We start from the raw sequence: 16,078 nt of genomic DNA, 5'->3' as shown, positions 1-16,078 counted from the left end.
AAAGCAAAGCATGCAACATGTCTGCTCACTTGCGGAGCCTCAGGGGAGATAGCCTATTTAATCACTCTGCTGTTCTCAGGTCTTTCCCGGTGTCTGGCCAACGGTGACAGTGCTGGCACGTTCTCTGAAACATCTGCTATTGTCTGAGAAGTGGAAGGAAACAGTTTATGTTATCTCCTGTAACTGTTACAGGATTGACAGTGACAAGTGTGAAATGGACATGTCCCACTGAAAAGAAAAGCCCTAAGCAACTTTAGCATAAGTACATGGACCCAATTCCCTCACTGCTCCGTGGTGTGAGTAGATATTCACATCTGTTAGTAATAAACATCAGCTCCTTCTCACTTTGTAGTACCTTTAGTACCCGGGAAAGACAGCAATGTCCAGTATTGCTCTCCTTCCTCCCTAAGTTACTTTAGTGGCTTGAATACTACTATTTCTGATTTACACCAGTGCAATTGAGAAGAGAATTGAAAGAACTGACTATTTTAAATTGTTCCAGTAATTGCTCCTACCTACCCTGCTGCTATGCATCAAAAAATAAAAATAAAAACATTTACCTTTCTTCCAGATAAATTTTTGGTCCTATTTAAGTAAACTTTTGGGTTTTTGAAATTCCTTTAATGTACACTTAAAACATCAATGAATCTAATACACCCCACTGCCCCAGATAAACTTCAAAAATAAATCTTGCATGTCTCATATGAACAAAGAAAAGCTTCACAGTACTGTACCCAGGGACTTGGCTTTGAACACCTCACCTTTTGCTGCTGCAGTAGATGTGAGGTAAGGGTATTTATGCATCTGAGTTAAGGGTATTTATGTATTACTTGCTAGAGAATGCACATCACATTTCATAGAGATATTGGAATTATCATAGTGGTTCTGGGTGCTGGTCTCTGGCTGCTTGGCTCATCTTTTGCAGCTGAGAGAAGATGGACAGACAGACACTCTCATCTTCACCATCCTTTTCCCCTCGACTGAGCGGAAAGAGCCTGAGGGGTGCAAGGAGCTGGTGAGAGGAAGAAGGGGAACGTGCTCCAGCTGGGGATGGCTGGACCTGAGCTTGTTCCAGCTACCAGAACACAAGGGTTGTGGGGGCGGAGGACTGAGTTTGTTATTGGAGCAATGCATTGCCCTTCTGTGTATACATTGACCTAGGGTTGGGCAAGGAAGGGAATCGTTGGTAGGAAGCTCTGGAGAAACTTCTTCTTCCTTTTTCCTGCCCAAATGTGCTCTTTGACCTGTCTGAAGGAAAGTGTTCAGCTCTCAGTGTGCAAAGAGAGTTTTACTGCAGCATCAAATAAATACCAACCCTTCCAAAATATATCTCTTGAATGGCCGAGGAATCATTTCCAGTCAGGCCTCAGCCGTTACTGTCACTCTAGATATGAGCATATTGTTTGCAGACCTAGAGTAGGAGGTGAGTCTGAGGAGCATGCCAGCAATAATTATAACAAGTTATATGTACTTACAGGAGGAAGTGTTTGTTCCTTCTGTTGAAGCTTGTATCCCAAGCATGGGTTCTGCAACATACAGAAGGTGACAACAAAGTTGTAAGAATACAACCATAGCTACGCTGTTTTACTGGAGGAGCCTGAGTGTCTTCCCCCAGAAAAGTGTTTTCTTTTTTTTTAATTTTTTTTTTCAGTAATCAGAAACCACCAAATTAGGGAGGAAAATGAGATAGCTCCAGAAAGCAAAGAACTTCAAAGTCAGTACAGCATGTCCTAGGCATACTGTGAATAAACAATTATGGCAAAAAAAAAAAAAGCTCCATAGTCCTGGGAGGGAAACCCAGGAGAAAACTGGCAGAGAGTAGCAAAGTTTTTAGCTGTTTGTGACAGCATCAGAGGAAGGTGGAGGGCAGTGGGTCTTGAAGCTCCTCATGCTGACCCTGGAAGCTCTAGGTGTTTATCCCTTTCTCACACAAGCTCCAAGTGGTCAGCCAGGAGTCCTGGCTTTCCAGCGCTATGGCTAAGGACTTTTGTCTTGAAAAGGGCAGTGCCACCATCTCTGGAGACGGTGTCGGCTGGATGGGAGAGCAGGGCATGTTCTGGGGTAAAAATGGACCTCACAACAACCCTGAAGTGGTTGAAAAGAAAGACAAAAGAAGAACCATTCTCAAGCAGGCCAGTGACCTTGCAAGACAGTTGGAGGAAGCAGATCTTGAACATGACACATGCAAAGCAAGCACTCAACAAAGTTAAGGGAAGAAGCACCCCAGTATGGAACTAGGGCTGAACCTCCTGAACTGTGGAGTTACCAACCCATGCAGTAAAGAAGCCATGCATTTGGTTGGCTGCATGGGCTTTTACTCTATTCAAAAGCTTAGTGCAAAAATACATGGTGTCATGCTCTAACTACATACAGTGCACTTGAGGAGCACTGCGAGTGGAAGGGCCTGAGGTAAAAGAGGGCTTAACTTAAGGCAGCATCACGATGTGCTCCTTAGAGAGAGATGAATTCAGAGAAGCTGGCAACCATCCTGTAGATCCCAAGGAATAGGTCAGATATACTGCATATTCTTTACTGAAATATTTAACAGCAAATCACAACAGACAGGGGAGATGAAACCTAACAGAGTTAAGTCTTCAGGCAGCATAAAGCCACACTTAAAAGCTTAGACCACTTTGTAGGTCCTCCCATCACCAGAAGGTCGCATGAGCAATATTTCAAGAAACCTAGCCCTTGGTGATTTAAGCAGACAATCTTACAACAGCTTATCTCCAATTAAAGAAACAATACACTAATGACTTATTTGCATTTGCAAGGCCGAGAAAAAAACCCCTGGTGCCCAAAACCACAGTCATGATCAGTCATTCAGAAAACACTGAAGTGGCTGAGAAACTGAAAACTGCCTGGACCCAAGGCTGGTGACAACTGTGGGAAAAACAGCACCGGGCTGGGCTTGGGAATGAGCAGATCTCTTCTCCAACCACGTGGCCAAGCCTGCGCAGGGCACATTAGAAAATCTCGACAAGCAGCCACTGAATGTGTGTGTCACCTTCTACTTTCCTTGCAGGCGACAGTGCAACGTGGCACTCGGTACTAAACATATTGGAAAGGCAGGCAATCTTTTGAGCTTCCTTTCCAGTGGCACAATAGCGGTAAAGAGGAGGACAGCAATGTGACAGCAGGCGCTGGAAGGAACACAAGCGCTAAAAACACCAGATTTCACCCATGGGAAAGAAGGGAGCAAAGCACAGGCACTATGTTCTGCCTTCCCAAGGCTGCAGGCATAGGAGCCTGGTGGAGTCAGTGACCAGCATGCCACCTCTTTGAACAAAATTGGTTCCAATGGTTACAGGACACTTGCTATTAGCTATGCGGTCTCGTATATAGCCAGTGAAGCACCAGTGACAGGCCCCACTGAGAACATGAAAGAATATGGGCTCTTGTGTCGGGCGGCAGTGCCAAGATTTCAGAAGTAGGTCGCCACACACGCAGACGCATCAAAGGAGAGACTGCAGGCATGCTAAATGCAGAATCTGGCAATCACACTGTTTTCCTTGATCTAGCCTACAAACACTGTCATCTCACATTAAAACCTGTCTCTGCCAGACATAGTTTTCTCAAAAAGCTGGCAAGACCCCAGCCCCTTTGCCAAGCAGGATATGTGCATTTTGTAAATCCTTGGGATGCTCAACTTACTTATACATGCCTATCCACGGCTTCTGCAGCCAAGCTCAGCAGTAGAGATGACTGCTTGTATTATGGCATTACAGAAAGCAGCTCCAAGAGTTAAAATAATAGAAGTGACTTCTCAATGGGGTCAGTTCCAGCAGTAAATCTGGAGGCATGCAATATGTAACTGCAGGCAGGATGTTGAAAACCAAATTCCATCAGTTTAAAGGAAGCCATTCTGGAGAAGGTTGCTAGTATGCTGAGGCAGTTTCAAAAGTGGTTAAAATACTGAGAAGTATGGTACCTTTCCACATTCATAGACCCAGAAAAGTGGTTGAGCAGTGTGAGCACAGCCCTGAGAAACAGCGGTCCGGTTACAGGCTTTCTGAAGGAAGCATCAGCAGCTCTATGTACCTTGCAAAGTAGCATGCAGCTGGAAGAATTGATGAGGAACAGGAGAAGCATGTCCTCATTCAGACCATGAGTCCTACCAAATCATATACTGTTTCACCTGAGCTTCAGGTTAATGCTGTGTACTAAGTTAGCATCCTCTGTACAGCTCCAGGACACTAGAACTTATGCTTAGCCTTCTTCATCCATTTCTCAGTCCCTGAAGCAGTTCCAGTATTCAAGGGCATACTGGTGTGATGAGGCTTTGGATGCAGGTGAATTGTGAATTGCTTTATGCTGAGAGAGGAGTCCAGAGCTGAAGAAGCAGTTTCAGGAAGAAAGAGGAAGAAAGAGAAAGAGTCTGTTAATTTAACTTACGTGAAGAAGTTTTTGTCCCTTCTGTTGATACTGGTATCTTGCTGGTGCTCTCTGGAAAACACAAGAGGCAACAAGAAGTTATAATATGGAGTCAGATGATCCTTTAACCCAGAACTCAACTCCAAGAATGGATAAGGTCAGTAGGAAAAAGATGGTCAGAGAAGTAAACTCAGTTTCAGGCTTCTTGGGCATGGGCTGCAGTTGGACATCAGTTTGCAAAAGTTTCTTTTCGGGAAAAAAAAAGAAAAATGATAGTGTCTACTGGTGGGACTGAAGGGAAAATACAATTTCTTCTGAAAGGACACAGCTTTACAGTCTCTTGTTCTCTCCGTGGAATAGAACGGTCAGTGAGAGAAATCTCACAGATAGCTCTGCTTCTGGAAGATGTCAGCGTGGGTAACAAGTGCTCCATATTATTTTAGGCAGTTGGATATTGTAAAGACAGGTTCCTGCTCAGCTCACTTGGATCGCTGCTACATAGATCCAGTCATGTTCCTTGCCACTTGTGGGAAATCATCTAAATCACACATTCAAACCCAGTCTCCCATGGAGTGACTGCCAAGGCTCTGCAAGCGAAAGCAAATAACAAGCTGCACTGAGAGGACAGCTGAAGAGAGGACAGTTTTTCTCTTCATACATTTCTTGTCATATAGGAAAGCAATATTGCTACTGACATAGTGCTATGGATTTCTGTGTTGCTTGTGAAGTGTTTCGTGATATAGTGGATGATGTTGTCATGCTTAAGATTCCTACTAAGCGCCTTGCAGAGTAGAGACAGAAGAAAGAAGAAGGCAGGGTTTTGGTTCATCTTTGCACAGAGACCTCATTGCAGTGACACCAGGCATCTGCCTGCAAACTGCAGATCCCACAGCCACAGATGCATGCAAATTCTTAGATGTGAACGCACTGCCTTTCAGCCACATGCACCAGCAATCTCAAGTCTTCCCCAAGCTCGTAAAACACTTCTCATTCTTAGAGGGGTGGAGCACAGTACAAATGTACAAATTGCAGCTTTACAGCTGGAAAAAGCTACTCCAGGAAAAACGCCTGACTTTGAATCCTCAAGACACAACAAGAATCTTCTGGTAGACTGAGCAAAAGAGTTTAGAAAAAAACTCCTGAGAGATTTAGGAAAAGATCTTAGAAAGTCAGTGAAGTTTTTTTTTTTTGTTTTTTAATGGTAAAGATAAGCAGATGCTGTTTTCTTCAGCTAAGTCACTCTGTCTTGTTACCTGACTCCAAATGCTTCAAGTTCCTCAAACAAACCAAATGTTTTTATTTTCTGTGTTTCTAGATCAGATGTCCCTGCTGTTCTTTGTCTTCAGGGTCCACAGAGACTTCGCCAGAGACCAAACCTGTCCAAGTGTTTTCTTCTCAATCTTCCTATCATTACTCCTCTATGTTGAGCCTCTGTATTCATATCTGATTTGCTAGGCCTTCTACACTTCTATTTTTGCAGTTCAGTCCAGTTTTCTGCAGCAAATATATTCTTTGTCTTGGCAAACGACTTTGTTTCATTAAGGCAAGAGAATGTGTTACGCACTGTGTATGGTAAATTAACATTTGTAAAATGTTTAAGGTCAAAACCCTCACATGAGGTTTTGGAACAATGGCAACCACCTCTGCTGTCTGTCGGAGATGGAAGCCCTTCATTGTTGTACACTCTAGGGTGTCCAAGCAACTAATCTTTCTTGCTCAGAAGAGGAGACAGAGCAGGACTGGCAGTAGAGCATCGCAAAACCTGGTAGGATGAAGCAACTCATCCTTTTCCAGGTAAAAAGGCCACATTCCACTCAGTCCCTGTGCTGAGCTGGATGAAGCATTTCTAGTTGTTACCGCTGCAGGCTCAGCTGTGTCAGCACCTCTCCATGTGTTGGCACCAATGAAGACAGAAGGTTCCCCTTTGCAAACAGAAATACAGCCAGAGCCTGCTGCAAGAGCAGCATGTCCAGGAACACATTTAGAAAGCATGTGGCAGCGTAACTCCTTAACATGCCCTGCTAATAACGCTGCGTTAGCAACACTAACAGTGGATGTTAACATTTGAAAGATGCAAAATGTGCTTGCTTTTACTTATTAGGGTCAGTACGCCACAATGGTGAGAGAGATGTTATACTCCATCTGAGAGGGCTGGCAAAAATCCACATAACAAACCATCTGGAAACAAAGAGTGGAGAGAATAGGGACTGCTTGAAGGGAGCCTTCAGTATTTGCCTGAGGTGGAAGAGTTTCAGGCATTTTCTAGCCCCAGTCCTTGCAGCTGCTGCTAGAGCCTGCTGAGATACGGAGACCGCAGCTTGCAGCCCTCTCTTCATGTTTCAGTTCCTGTGAGGAGCAGCAACCTCAGATGCTCCATCCACTTCTGCCTCTTGACTCTTTCAGGGAGCATTTAACACTAGTGACGTGCTCTTTCTTGAGACTGGTTATTTTTGCCTTGGGGCTGCTCAGTGTCCGTATGTAAAAATACTGAAGGAAGGCCAAGAGATCCTTGCTCAGGGTTGTTTCAGCAGAGAGGTCCCTGCAGCTTCTCACTCCCATTTCCTTAATATTCTGGCCAGGACACCTCCCGCTGTCTCCTCTGCCAAGGTGGAAGACAAGTGCCCTGGGACACAAGGCTTTTTTTGAAAAGGTACTTTGTGGGGTTTTGCATCTTGATGCACCCTGATACACAGGGTTGGCCACTGGGCCTCCTGAGGACAGAGTTTTTTTCAGGGCTAATCAGCTGCCGAGCAGCCCTATGGCTGCTGCTGTAAAGAGCCCTCTGCATGTCTTCGTAGCCTTCTTTCCCAATTAGCCTGCCAAAGGCCTAATGCAAAGCCTATCCAAGCCAACTGAAGGGCTTCAGTTGATCTCCCTAGCCTTGGTTTAGACTTTGAAGAAGGCTCTAAGGGTCCTGGCAGTGAAAGTCAGCCTGGGCTTTAAAAAGGATTCAAATGCCATGAACAGCAGACTAGTGAGAGCTGCAAACAAGCCTTCTTTCATTCCAAGGTGTATGTTCTGGCAGGGGTAACGCCAAGCGTTGTGCACTGATTGTGTCTTCAGATGCACAGCTAGCACCGACCTAGGGAAAGGGGAAGCTCCTGAAACCTCTGCTACTTAATCATTTCTTACAAGGTGAACAAAGCCATATTCGGAGGCCTTGCAGACGCGTGGGCACAGCTGGCCAGGGATACTGTGAGATCCAGTTGATAAACTGTCTATTTGGTTTGCAAAGCTTTAGTACTTTTCCCTTTGCTCTGCTCTCCAAGAAACCATGATGTCTGAAATGACATCAAAAGAGCACAGAAACGGCAATGAAAGCTTTATTTTTTTTCCCTTGTTGTGTGTGTGTGTGTATGTGTGTGTGTTTGCATTTTTTGCTTTTAACATGAAGTTTCTATAAAACAGCTCTGGAACAGCACAGGTTAAGAGACTGTCCTGTCCAGTCTCCTCTCTCTTAATCTATCCAAGGTGAAAATATCTCCAGAGTTATCCTATGAACACACATCAGTGAGTGCACAGCAAATAGGAATTTGTTGCACAGCTGGCTTTCCACAGAAATTCCATATATTTGCTCCAGACCACTCAACTTGGTGCTTGCAAGTGAAGCAATGCTAAAAAATGTGCAATGTGTAGGCAACCTCTAAATTCTGTGCCTGTGAAGTTTTATGGCACTTACCTGTTCTGCAGTGAGAACTGATGAGATACAGTACCTATCAGTAGAGTATGATACAATATAAAATCCATATTATGCAAGAATGTACACACCAGGTAGTGTATATGTTATTAATGGTTTTACTCTAAGTATTTAAAAGTGAGGAAATTGTTCACCTCTCTAAAAGTTAAAGCTTTTTGTTCAAAATCATGGATTATTTATTTAGCCACCACAGAAAAAATGTGCTTGTTATCCACTTGGGTTTGCCTTGCTGCTTCTTGACAGGATTAGGGGAATCCTCCCTAACAGAATCATGACCCTCTGAAAAGCTCCAAACGTTAAGAGGAGCTAAACCACAGTGTTCTTTGATGTTAAAGCAACCAGTAGCATACATCTACATCCACATCCTAAGCAAAATTTGGGGGAAGTACTCTGGCAGATTGAATAATTGTCACACTTTTTGGATTTTTTTTAAAATACTGTATGCACCATGCAACAGAATGACTTTACTCGCATATACTTTTTTCCCCAGTGTCTGACTGCATTCACAGCTCGTGTCCTTCTAGTCTTAAAAGGTGATGAAGGAGCAATATTGTACTTCCTACTCAAATATCACAGTTAAGCAAGGCAAAACAAAAATTTCCTATGTGGAGGCCCAGACTAGTGGCAATACACAAGACAGAATGCTAGCCTAGCTTATTAATAATAACCTACGGCTTGAAATCCTGCACTGATATCCCACACTAATCACATCTCAGACAGATCAACATTTGAGTCCGAGGGGTTCTTCTATGTGAAGTATTTCACTGTTATAAACACGCACTGTGAGGTATAAAGCATATGATGCTGGTTTTACTCAAGTGTATTTTTTTGCTATCTGCTGAAAGATCAGCTCCTGGATTCCTTCAGAGCAAGAATAGTATGCTCACACACTAAACTTTAAAGCCTTGTAATAAACTTTTCAAATATGAAATTGAAAGCTTTGCCTGTGGTACAAAGTGTTCTCTGTGGCGTTTACTAAATTTAGTAAGGTCTTACATTTTTGAGAAAGCCTGTGGAAAGAAATTATGGCAAAAATTCTTCGCTTGACTGAAGTGACAAATTGGGGAGGGAAAAAAAGCAATTACCACCACATACCCAAACTGCTGCACCAATTATAAAACTCTAGGAGAACTTCTTGCCTCTCTTCTAATCTCAGTTATAATCTGTCTTAGGAGAGCATACATGAATTGGAGTGAATGAAAATAAGATGGCAATTCATGTCCTGCAGGCAAGTTATGCTTATTATACATTTAAAAGAGGACAGAATAGCTCCTTCTCCATCATATTAGGACTGGTAGAAGACAGTGCTTATCTATCTGTTTTTATATTTGTTGCATTTTTAAGCTACACATACGACAGTATATATGAGACTTTATGCTTTTTTTGTTAAAAAGGAAAAAAAAATCTTGGTGGGTAAATATAGCGTACACCCTCTGTATATTATTTATAATCCATACTTCCACAAGAGCATATTTGTGAATTTTAAATAACAGTAATGACAAAATAATAACAATAACAAAACCAAAATTACTACAGCTTTGACTAATATTGTTTAAGGTAAAAGAGTTTCATCATTTCTGGGAATGAAATAAAAAAAAATAAAGTGCTTTTCTCATTAGCAATAAGAAAGAAGTTCTTAAAAAGCTTTTCTTTAGAAGTGTTTCTAAAGAATCTTTAGAAGTGTTTCTAATATTTCTATGCTTTGGAGCAGGAAAACTGACATTAGCTATTTTAAGAAGTGTAACTTTAGTAACAAAAGGATGTTTTTTCCTACTGTTTTAAAAAAAAATTTCCTTGTTCTTCACGTGCTATTTTTTCTAGTACTTTTGTTGGTAGATTTTGGGGACCAGGCACTGCACTAGATAGAACCTTGGTCTGGTCCTAGGATTCTCTCCTGAGATGTACGAGCAAATAACTATGATTGGTAAAGTTTGACAAAGTTACAGGGATTAAACCAAGAGTTTTTGTTTGTTTTTACTTTACAGCACTCATCTTTTAGTGAAAACAAGAATAAGCCCATGTCCAGGAATATCTTCAGCTTATCTACCATATCTGTGCAAAGTACCTAGAGTTAAGGTAGTGGAGGATCTAGTTTACTGATTTGTAGATTGCAGAGCAAATGTAATAAATACTTCTAGGTGAGCCATAAGAATAGTAATTATGTATTAATATTATGTAGTAATAGTATTAGTGACTAATTAACATTGTGGTTCACAAGGATGAGCATACTAGGACCAACATAAGAAAATCAGGGTCTCCAACACATCCTTCTCCATCCCCCGTGATTCTGTCTGCTAGACATGAAAGGAAACAACCTCTTTTCCTGTCCTACAATGTTCAGTCCATTGAGATGTCCACACACTACATTTCTACAGGGACTCTTGGTCTTTTCTGGACACCAAGGTCCTCTCCAAAAGCCCATCAGTAGGAAATTACAGATAAATGGATAAACATGTTTTTTTGTTTGTTTGTTTGTTTTGTTTTGTTTTCTCATTAATATGGCAGGACCACACAGATACATCAGACCTGAGTAATGACTGCCCTTCAGGGCTCATTAGCGAGTTTGGGTCCCAAATCTGTCATTAAGAAAGTGAGGGGAAAAGGTCAGGGAGTCCAGGGGAAGAAGGGGTGAGGAGGTCAGCTGCACAGGGGGTCTGTCCCTGCTTGGAAAGCAGATGTTGCCCTCAGAGGCCTTAGGGATCCATTGCTCTTCAGTCACCAGATGTTGCCCATGTTCCTTAAGACCTAGGTGGAAAATTCCATCTTCAGGAGGAAACCAGTAACAATTAGTAACAATTTTGTTCATAATTTATAAGCAATAGTAATCAGAGAACTCTCAAATATATGTGTGTCAACCGAATATGCATGATTGCTTTCTTTATCCACTGAATGATGGCATGCCTGATTCTGGATTATCAAATATCACTGAGACGTAGGTTTCCAGCTGAGTCATTTTACAGATACGAGCCAGCTGCCAGGTTTAGACTGAATCCGAGCCTTCCCTCTGTTTTAGGAGTGGTTGCATGCACAGTTGTGTTTTAAGCGAGTTATGTTTCGCAACATGATTTTACAGATTTGAGCATATCAGTTATAATGTACATGGATGGGCTTTCCTGCAGGTGCACTCATTCAAAATCCAGCTCCTGTTTCCCTGCAACAGGAATGCTTTGCTGTCATTCAGTACAACCAAAAAGGAATTTTAAAAACCTAATGACATCAAGCATAGGAATGAGGTCCTCCCTGTAATTCACAACTATCCTTTCTCTTAGAAAGATGTGGAGGATGCCCAAACATTTCCTGCATTTATCTGTATCCTTGCCCGTAAAGAGTGCTTCCAGCTGAGCTTCGGAAACTGGCTCCTTGGAAAAAGTACAGGAGCTCTACTGTATAACAAGCTACTGAGCACCAAATATTGTTGGAAACTGTTGGAAACAAGTGCACTCACAAAGCTATGTATAGGTACCAGCCCCATTTTGCCCCTAAAAGTATTCTGGCAAATAACACTGGATCTTTCATAGCAGTCTCATGACTGCAATACTATACAGCAAGCATGGAATCTCAGGACTTAGGAGTCTTCTGCTGATGCATCAGAACAACAAATATCTGGCATGAATGCAGTCTAGCAATCACCGCATGACCACGCAACAACAAACCCACTGGCAAAGGGTCACATTCAGATTTCTGTCTACCAAAATATCTAGCTCCTGTTTCAGAGCTAGTGTGCAACACAAAGCATCACTGGTAATTTCCTCTTGAAACAAGATTTTAAAACCCATCTTCTTGTACACAGGGCATGTTTGTTTGATTCTTCACGAAAGCTAGATCCTGTAGCTTGAATTGCCAGAGCTGAATTTGCCAATGACAAGCTCAAGAAGCAAGATTTCTGCTGAAACATAGCCCCCCCATACACTTGCATTGAGAAACAATACTAAAACATTTGTGTATCATGAAAGCACTCATTAAATTATGTCAGGAGCATTTGGAACTTCCTACAAATGAAACGAAAAGGAGCTCTGAAAAGAAAAGAAAAAACTTTAATAACTTTTAATTCTTTGGATAAATATGAAAATCAACTGCCTGATGAAAAGCTCTGATCCTCAAGAAATAAATTTAAATCAACACCTGAATGATACTCATTGAATAATTTTGATAGGTTGATCACAAAGCCTGCTCTGAATGTCTCTAGTATTGCACAAATAAAACAAAAAAAGTCAACATCTCTGAAAGGAAAAGCTGTGGCAACCAGAACCATACATATTACTTAAAGACAAATAAGGAATTTTTGATTTAGAAATAAGATTGCGACTTGTTTCTGGTTAAATGAAAACTCCACCACAGGCCTATGGTGCCTCCATTACCTATGTGTATGATAGAAATAAAAACAATATTCCTTTTCTTCATCCTGTTCCTATCTTGATTATGTAGACTGCGAGATGTACATGGGGTTAGAAAGTGTCTCCCAGAAAATGCTGCCCTCTCCCAACATCCGTAAGATGATGCCTTTCCATGGGTAAGCAAAGCCAGACTGATCCTGAACACATAGGAGATGCCTGATAGGTTTCAGTGTTTCTACTTCCACTTCACCAGCAAAACTTTGTCCCTACCTGTTCCAATGGCAGCATAAACACAAGGTCTCTGAATTTGATGGTAAATTGAAGAGCTGAGTCTTACCATTGGTGTCTGTAATGGTAACACTGGCTTTGGTGCTGTCATTCCCTAGCTTGCTGCTCACTCTGCATGCGTATTCCCCAGCGTCGGCCAACGTGGCTCTATAAATATGAAGCTCGGAGTATTTCCTGTGAAATGAGAAAAAGCATGTAAACATCCTATGCCACTGTAACACCCTCTTTTTTTCTCCCTACATGAGTCTTGTCTTCTTTCTTAGGTTAACACTGTTCAGTTTTGAAAGAAGGGAGGAGAGCAAAAAAAGTCTTTCTCCTACAGGTTGATGGAAAACAGGCATATTGACAAATGCAAATAAAGATATTTGTTTATGCTTTTCTGCTTGAGAGGAGGCTTTCTTCTTAAAGGAAATGTCTGAAAAACAGCCTTCCTGTCTCATCTGAATTGTTGGCTATTCAGATGCCATGGAGATGGGTGTAATATTAAAATAGATTACCCTTACCTATGGGTTCGTGTTGCCAGTAGCAGAGCTCTGGTAAGTACTGTAGTTTCCAACATCTGACTAAATAATCGTGAGATAAGGACACAACATTCTCTTTAACAACCTCTGAGACCCCAATAGTAAATCATTCTCCAGCACTAACAAAAAATTATGGGCAGGAGCACAATTTGCATGAAGCTACATTTTGTTCCTGGCTCAGAGATGTAATTTAATCAGTCTCCAAGGTTTTAAGATTAGATTTTAAAATGCAGAACTCCTGCTTGCCCATTAATTTGGTGGGAACATGTTCTGGTGTCATTCAAAGGGTCCCCAACACATGCCATGGCAGTAATCCCATTAACAGGAGTGTGGAGAATGACTAAATTGGAGTAAATTTGCAAAATTACTACTTTTCCATTTTCTCTTTAGAAGAGGTGATCTGAGAAAGTTTTGCCTTCTGTTACTTATGACCAACAGAATAGCCACTTTGGAGACTGAATGGGCTTCCTTGTGAGGGTTGACCCCAATGGGAAGGATAGCTTCCAGTGATGTGGAATTTTTTCCTTTTAAAATCTGTTACCAGCATGGATAGCCATGAGTGATAAGAGTGACAGGAGATGCCCGAGGAGTTGCTCCACCACAACCGGGGCTCCTAAATCCCTGTACAGATAGCCATGCCTCCCTCCAGCAGTGTAGCCAATACCTCATCTCTAACATCTGCTTTTGGGCAGCTCAGCCTTCCTCATCTCTAAGCAAAGGTGCTACACCCAAAGACTTTGAGGACTAAAGAGTCCTGCTCTTCACTCTTCTTGATGGCCATGCAAACATCTGCCTTTACAACCACAAGCTGATGGCCTGTTCAGGAACATCCAAAAGCTTGAGTGGACAGGTGGTGCTTCCTATGCTCCAAAGGATATTTTTCAGCCTTGCTTGCAGATGTTTATCTATATGGAGAGCAGACTGTAGCCCTAGGGTACTTAAAGAGGCAATGTAGATAGACAGAGAGCTTCTGGGAACTCAGTTCATCCCAGTGATAAACAGGAAGCACTGCTATAGCTATATCACTTTGATTTGGGCACTCTCTGTGTTTCTGCTGTCCGTGATATTAAGTAGTGTCAGTGCAAATTGTCCTCGTGGCACTCAAGCCTTTTAGAGGATGCAACTCGCGTACCTCCACATTAACTTTTATTCTCTGTTTTAAGTGGCAGCTATAGAGAGAGCTGAGGAAGCATGGTTTTCCCTTTGTAACTTTAAGATGATACTGAAATAGGTGAAACAACCGTATTTCTTACAAGCCTAATAGGCCAAATATACTTACGGTAGTAAAAAAGTCTGAAAATAGGAGAAATAATATGAATACCTATAACCTTAAGGATCATATCGAGTGTTATTAGGACATGATTCAAAATAGTCTAACTCAATGGCCATAAACAAAACAGCTCCTGAGCCATACAGTACTCCAATAGTACTTGCTACATCTCTTGATAAGGGGATTTGTGTCTAAATGATTGCCCTTTTCTCAATATATACCATCCTATATCAGAAAATGTCTTTCCCTATGAGATTTGAGTTTCTCGTATCTTTAGCTCATTGCAGCTTGCATTTGTGCACGAAAGAAAAAAATACATCCACAGAACACAGTCCCAGCCCAGTTTATCTGACTGCTTGAATTCACTTTGCTTCCAGGCTCCATCTGTCATCCAGAAATGCCTATCTGTGAAAAAATATCTAGGCTAAGCTAGGAAAAAGACCAAAGCACAAAGCACTTAACACCAAGTTTCCTAGTGCACTTTTTCTTCCAATGCGATCAGCTGGGTAAGGCATCGAATGCCTCCCTGTGCCCAAGCAAACCAAACTGGTACAGGAGTTTCTGTTCAGAGAATGAGGTGAAATTTACACTGTTCAGCATACTATACAACATCAAAAAATGAAAGCTTTCAGGTGGATTTGAGATGAAGAGAAGGAAAATGAAACATTACTATTAGAAGCAGGCAGGAGCAGGAATGTTTAACTAGCAGGTGAAAAGATCTTGTTTGGTGCTGTTTTTTTTCCCCACAGAGTTTCCATTGACACAAAGGAAAAGGTTAGATGGATTCATGAGTTCATGCATTGTGGCTTAATGAGTCACCAGCAATCATGACAGCGGCAGAAACTCAGTGCAAACCTGCTCTTTTTTTAGGGCAAATTTTAGGTAGAAAGTGACTGTTTTTTGTATCTTTTCCTGGAAAGGTTTGTTACACTACAATTCAGCATCATGAAGTTTCTCCTATTTTAACCCAGGCAGTGTCTCCTCCTCAGTTTCAGCCCAGATTTGGAGGGGAGCAGTGATTCGCCTGTAGTGCGGTAATGTCATCAGATCTGTGCCCTGGGTCCTTTGAATCAACCACCGCAGAATCCAAGCTTGGAAAGCATGATTCATGGTTCCATTTTACCCAAAGCACTAGTCTTCAAAACGCTCAGCTCTGGGGATACCTGCAAGTCCACAGACTCTGCTAAACATATTAAAAATGTAGGGAAACACATTCAGCATCTGCCCCCGCTTCAGCAAATCTTATGAAACTGCAATATTCCCTCTGACTCAATGCATCCAATAAATGCTAAGCTGCTGTTTTGGCTTTCCCATGCTTATTCCAGATGACAGCCTAAAGTCTTCATATTCTCTTTCTGGGAGAAATTAATTCTACCAGGTTTCTTACAACTTGTTAAAAAATCTAAAGTTAAATAGCCACAACTCAGAAATATTTTTCCCCCACTGTGAGTTCTACTTTGCCATCACACAATGAGAAAAATGATTTTTTTTTGTAAAATACGAATTTGTCAGAAGTCACTTCTGGCTGTTGAACATCATTTGCAAACTTTATGAGGATTTATAAGAATGTGGAAGGTGTTCTTCTCAGCTGCCT

At 41.8% G+C, this 16,078-nt stretch overlaps 1 protein-coding gene across 7 annotated transcripts in view; it reads right to left on the bottom strand.

The window, feature by feature from the left end:
* The window catches only part of NRG1 (neuregulin 1), a 271,321-nt gene that overhangs the window by 119,221 nt on the left and 136,022 nt on the right, over window positions 1–16,078 (bottom strand). For 5 of the 7 annotated variants that reach the window (XM_088520830.1, XM_088520825.1, XM_088520823.1 and 2 more), the window contains exons 3-5: window positions 12,743–12,867; window positions 4,396–4,446; window positions 1,476–1,526 (exon numbers count right to left, since the gene is read on the bottom strand). In XM_088520830.1, coding sequence (XP_088376956.1) covers window positions 1,476–1,526; window positions 4,396–4,446; window positions 12,743–12,867 — 227 coding nt within the window. The remainder of the gene's footprint in view (window positions 1–1,475; window positions 1,527–4,395; window positions 4,447–12,742; window positions 12,868–16,078) is intronic. The other 2 variants (XM_088520828.1, XM_088520829.1) reach the window with 1 other exon arrangement.

The sequence above is a fragment of the Tinamus guttatus genome, unplaced genomic scaffold (assembly GCF_059628265.1).
Source record: "Tinamus guttatus ecotype Peru unplaced genomic scaffold, ASM5962826v1 Tinamus_guttatus_pri_ptg000099l, whole genome shotgun sequence".
Lineage (NCBI taxonomy): Eukaryota > Metazoa > Chordata > Aves > Tinamiformes > Tinamidae > Tinamus > Tinamus guttatus.
The sequence above is the reverse complement of the archived record's forward strand: the minus strand, read 5'-3'. Positions and strand labels throughout refer to the sequence as shown.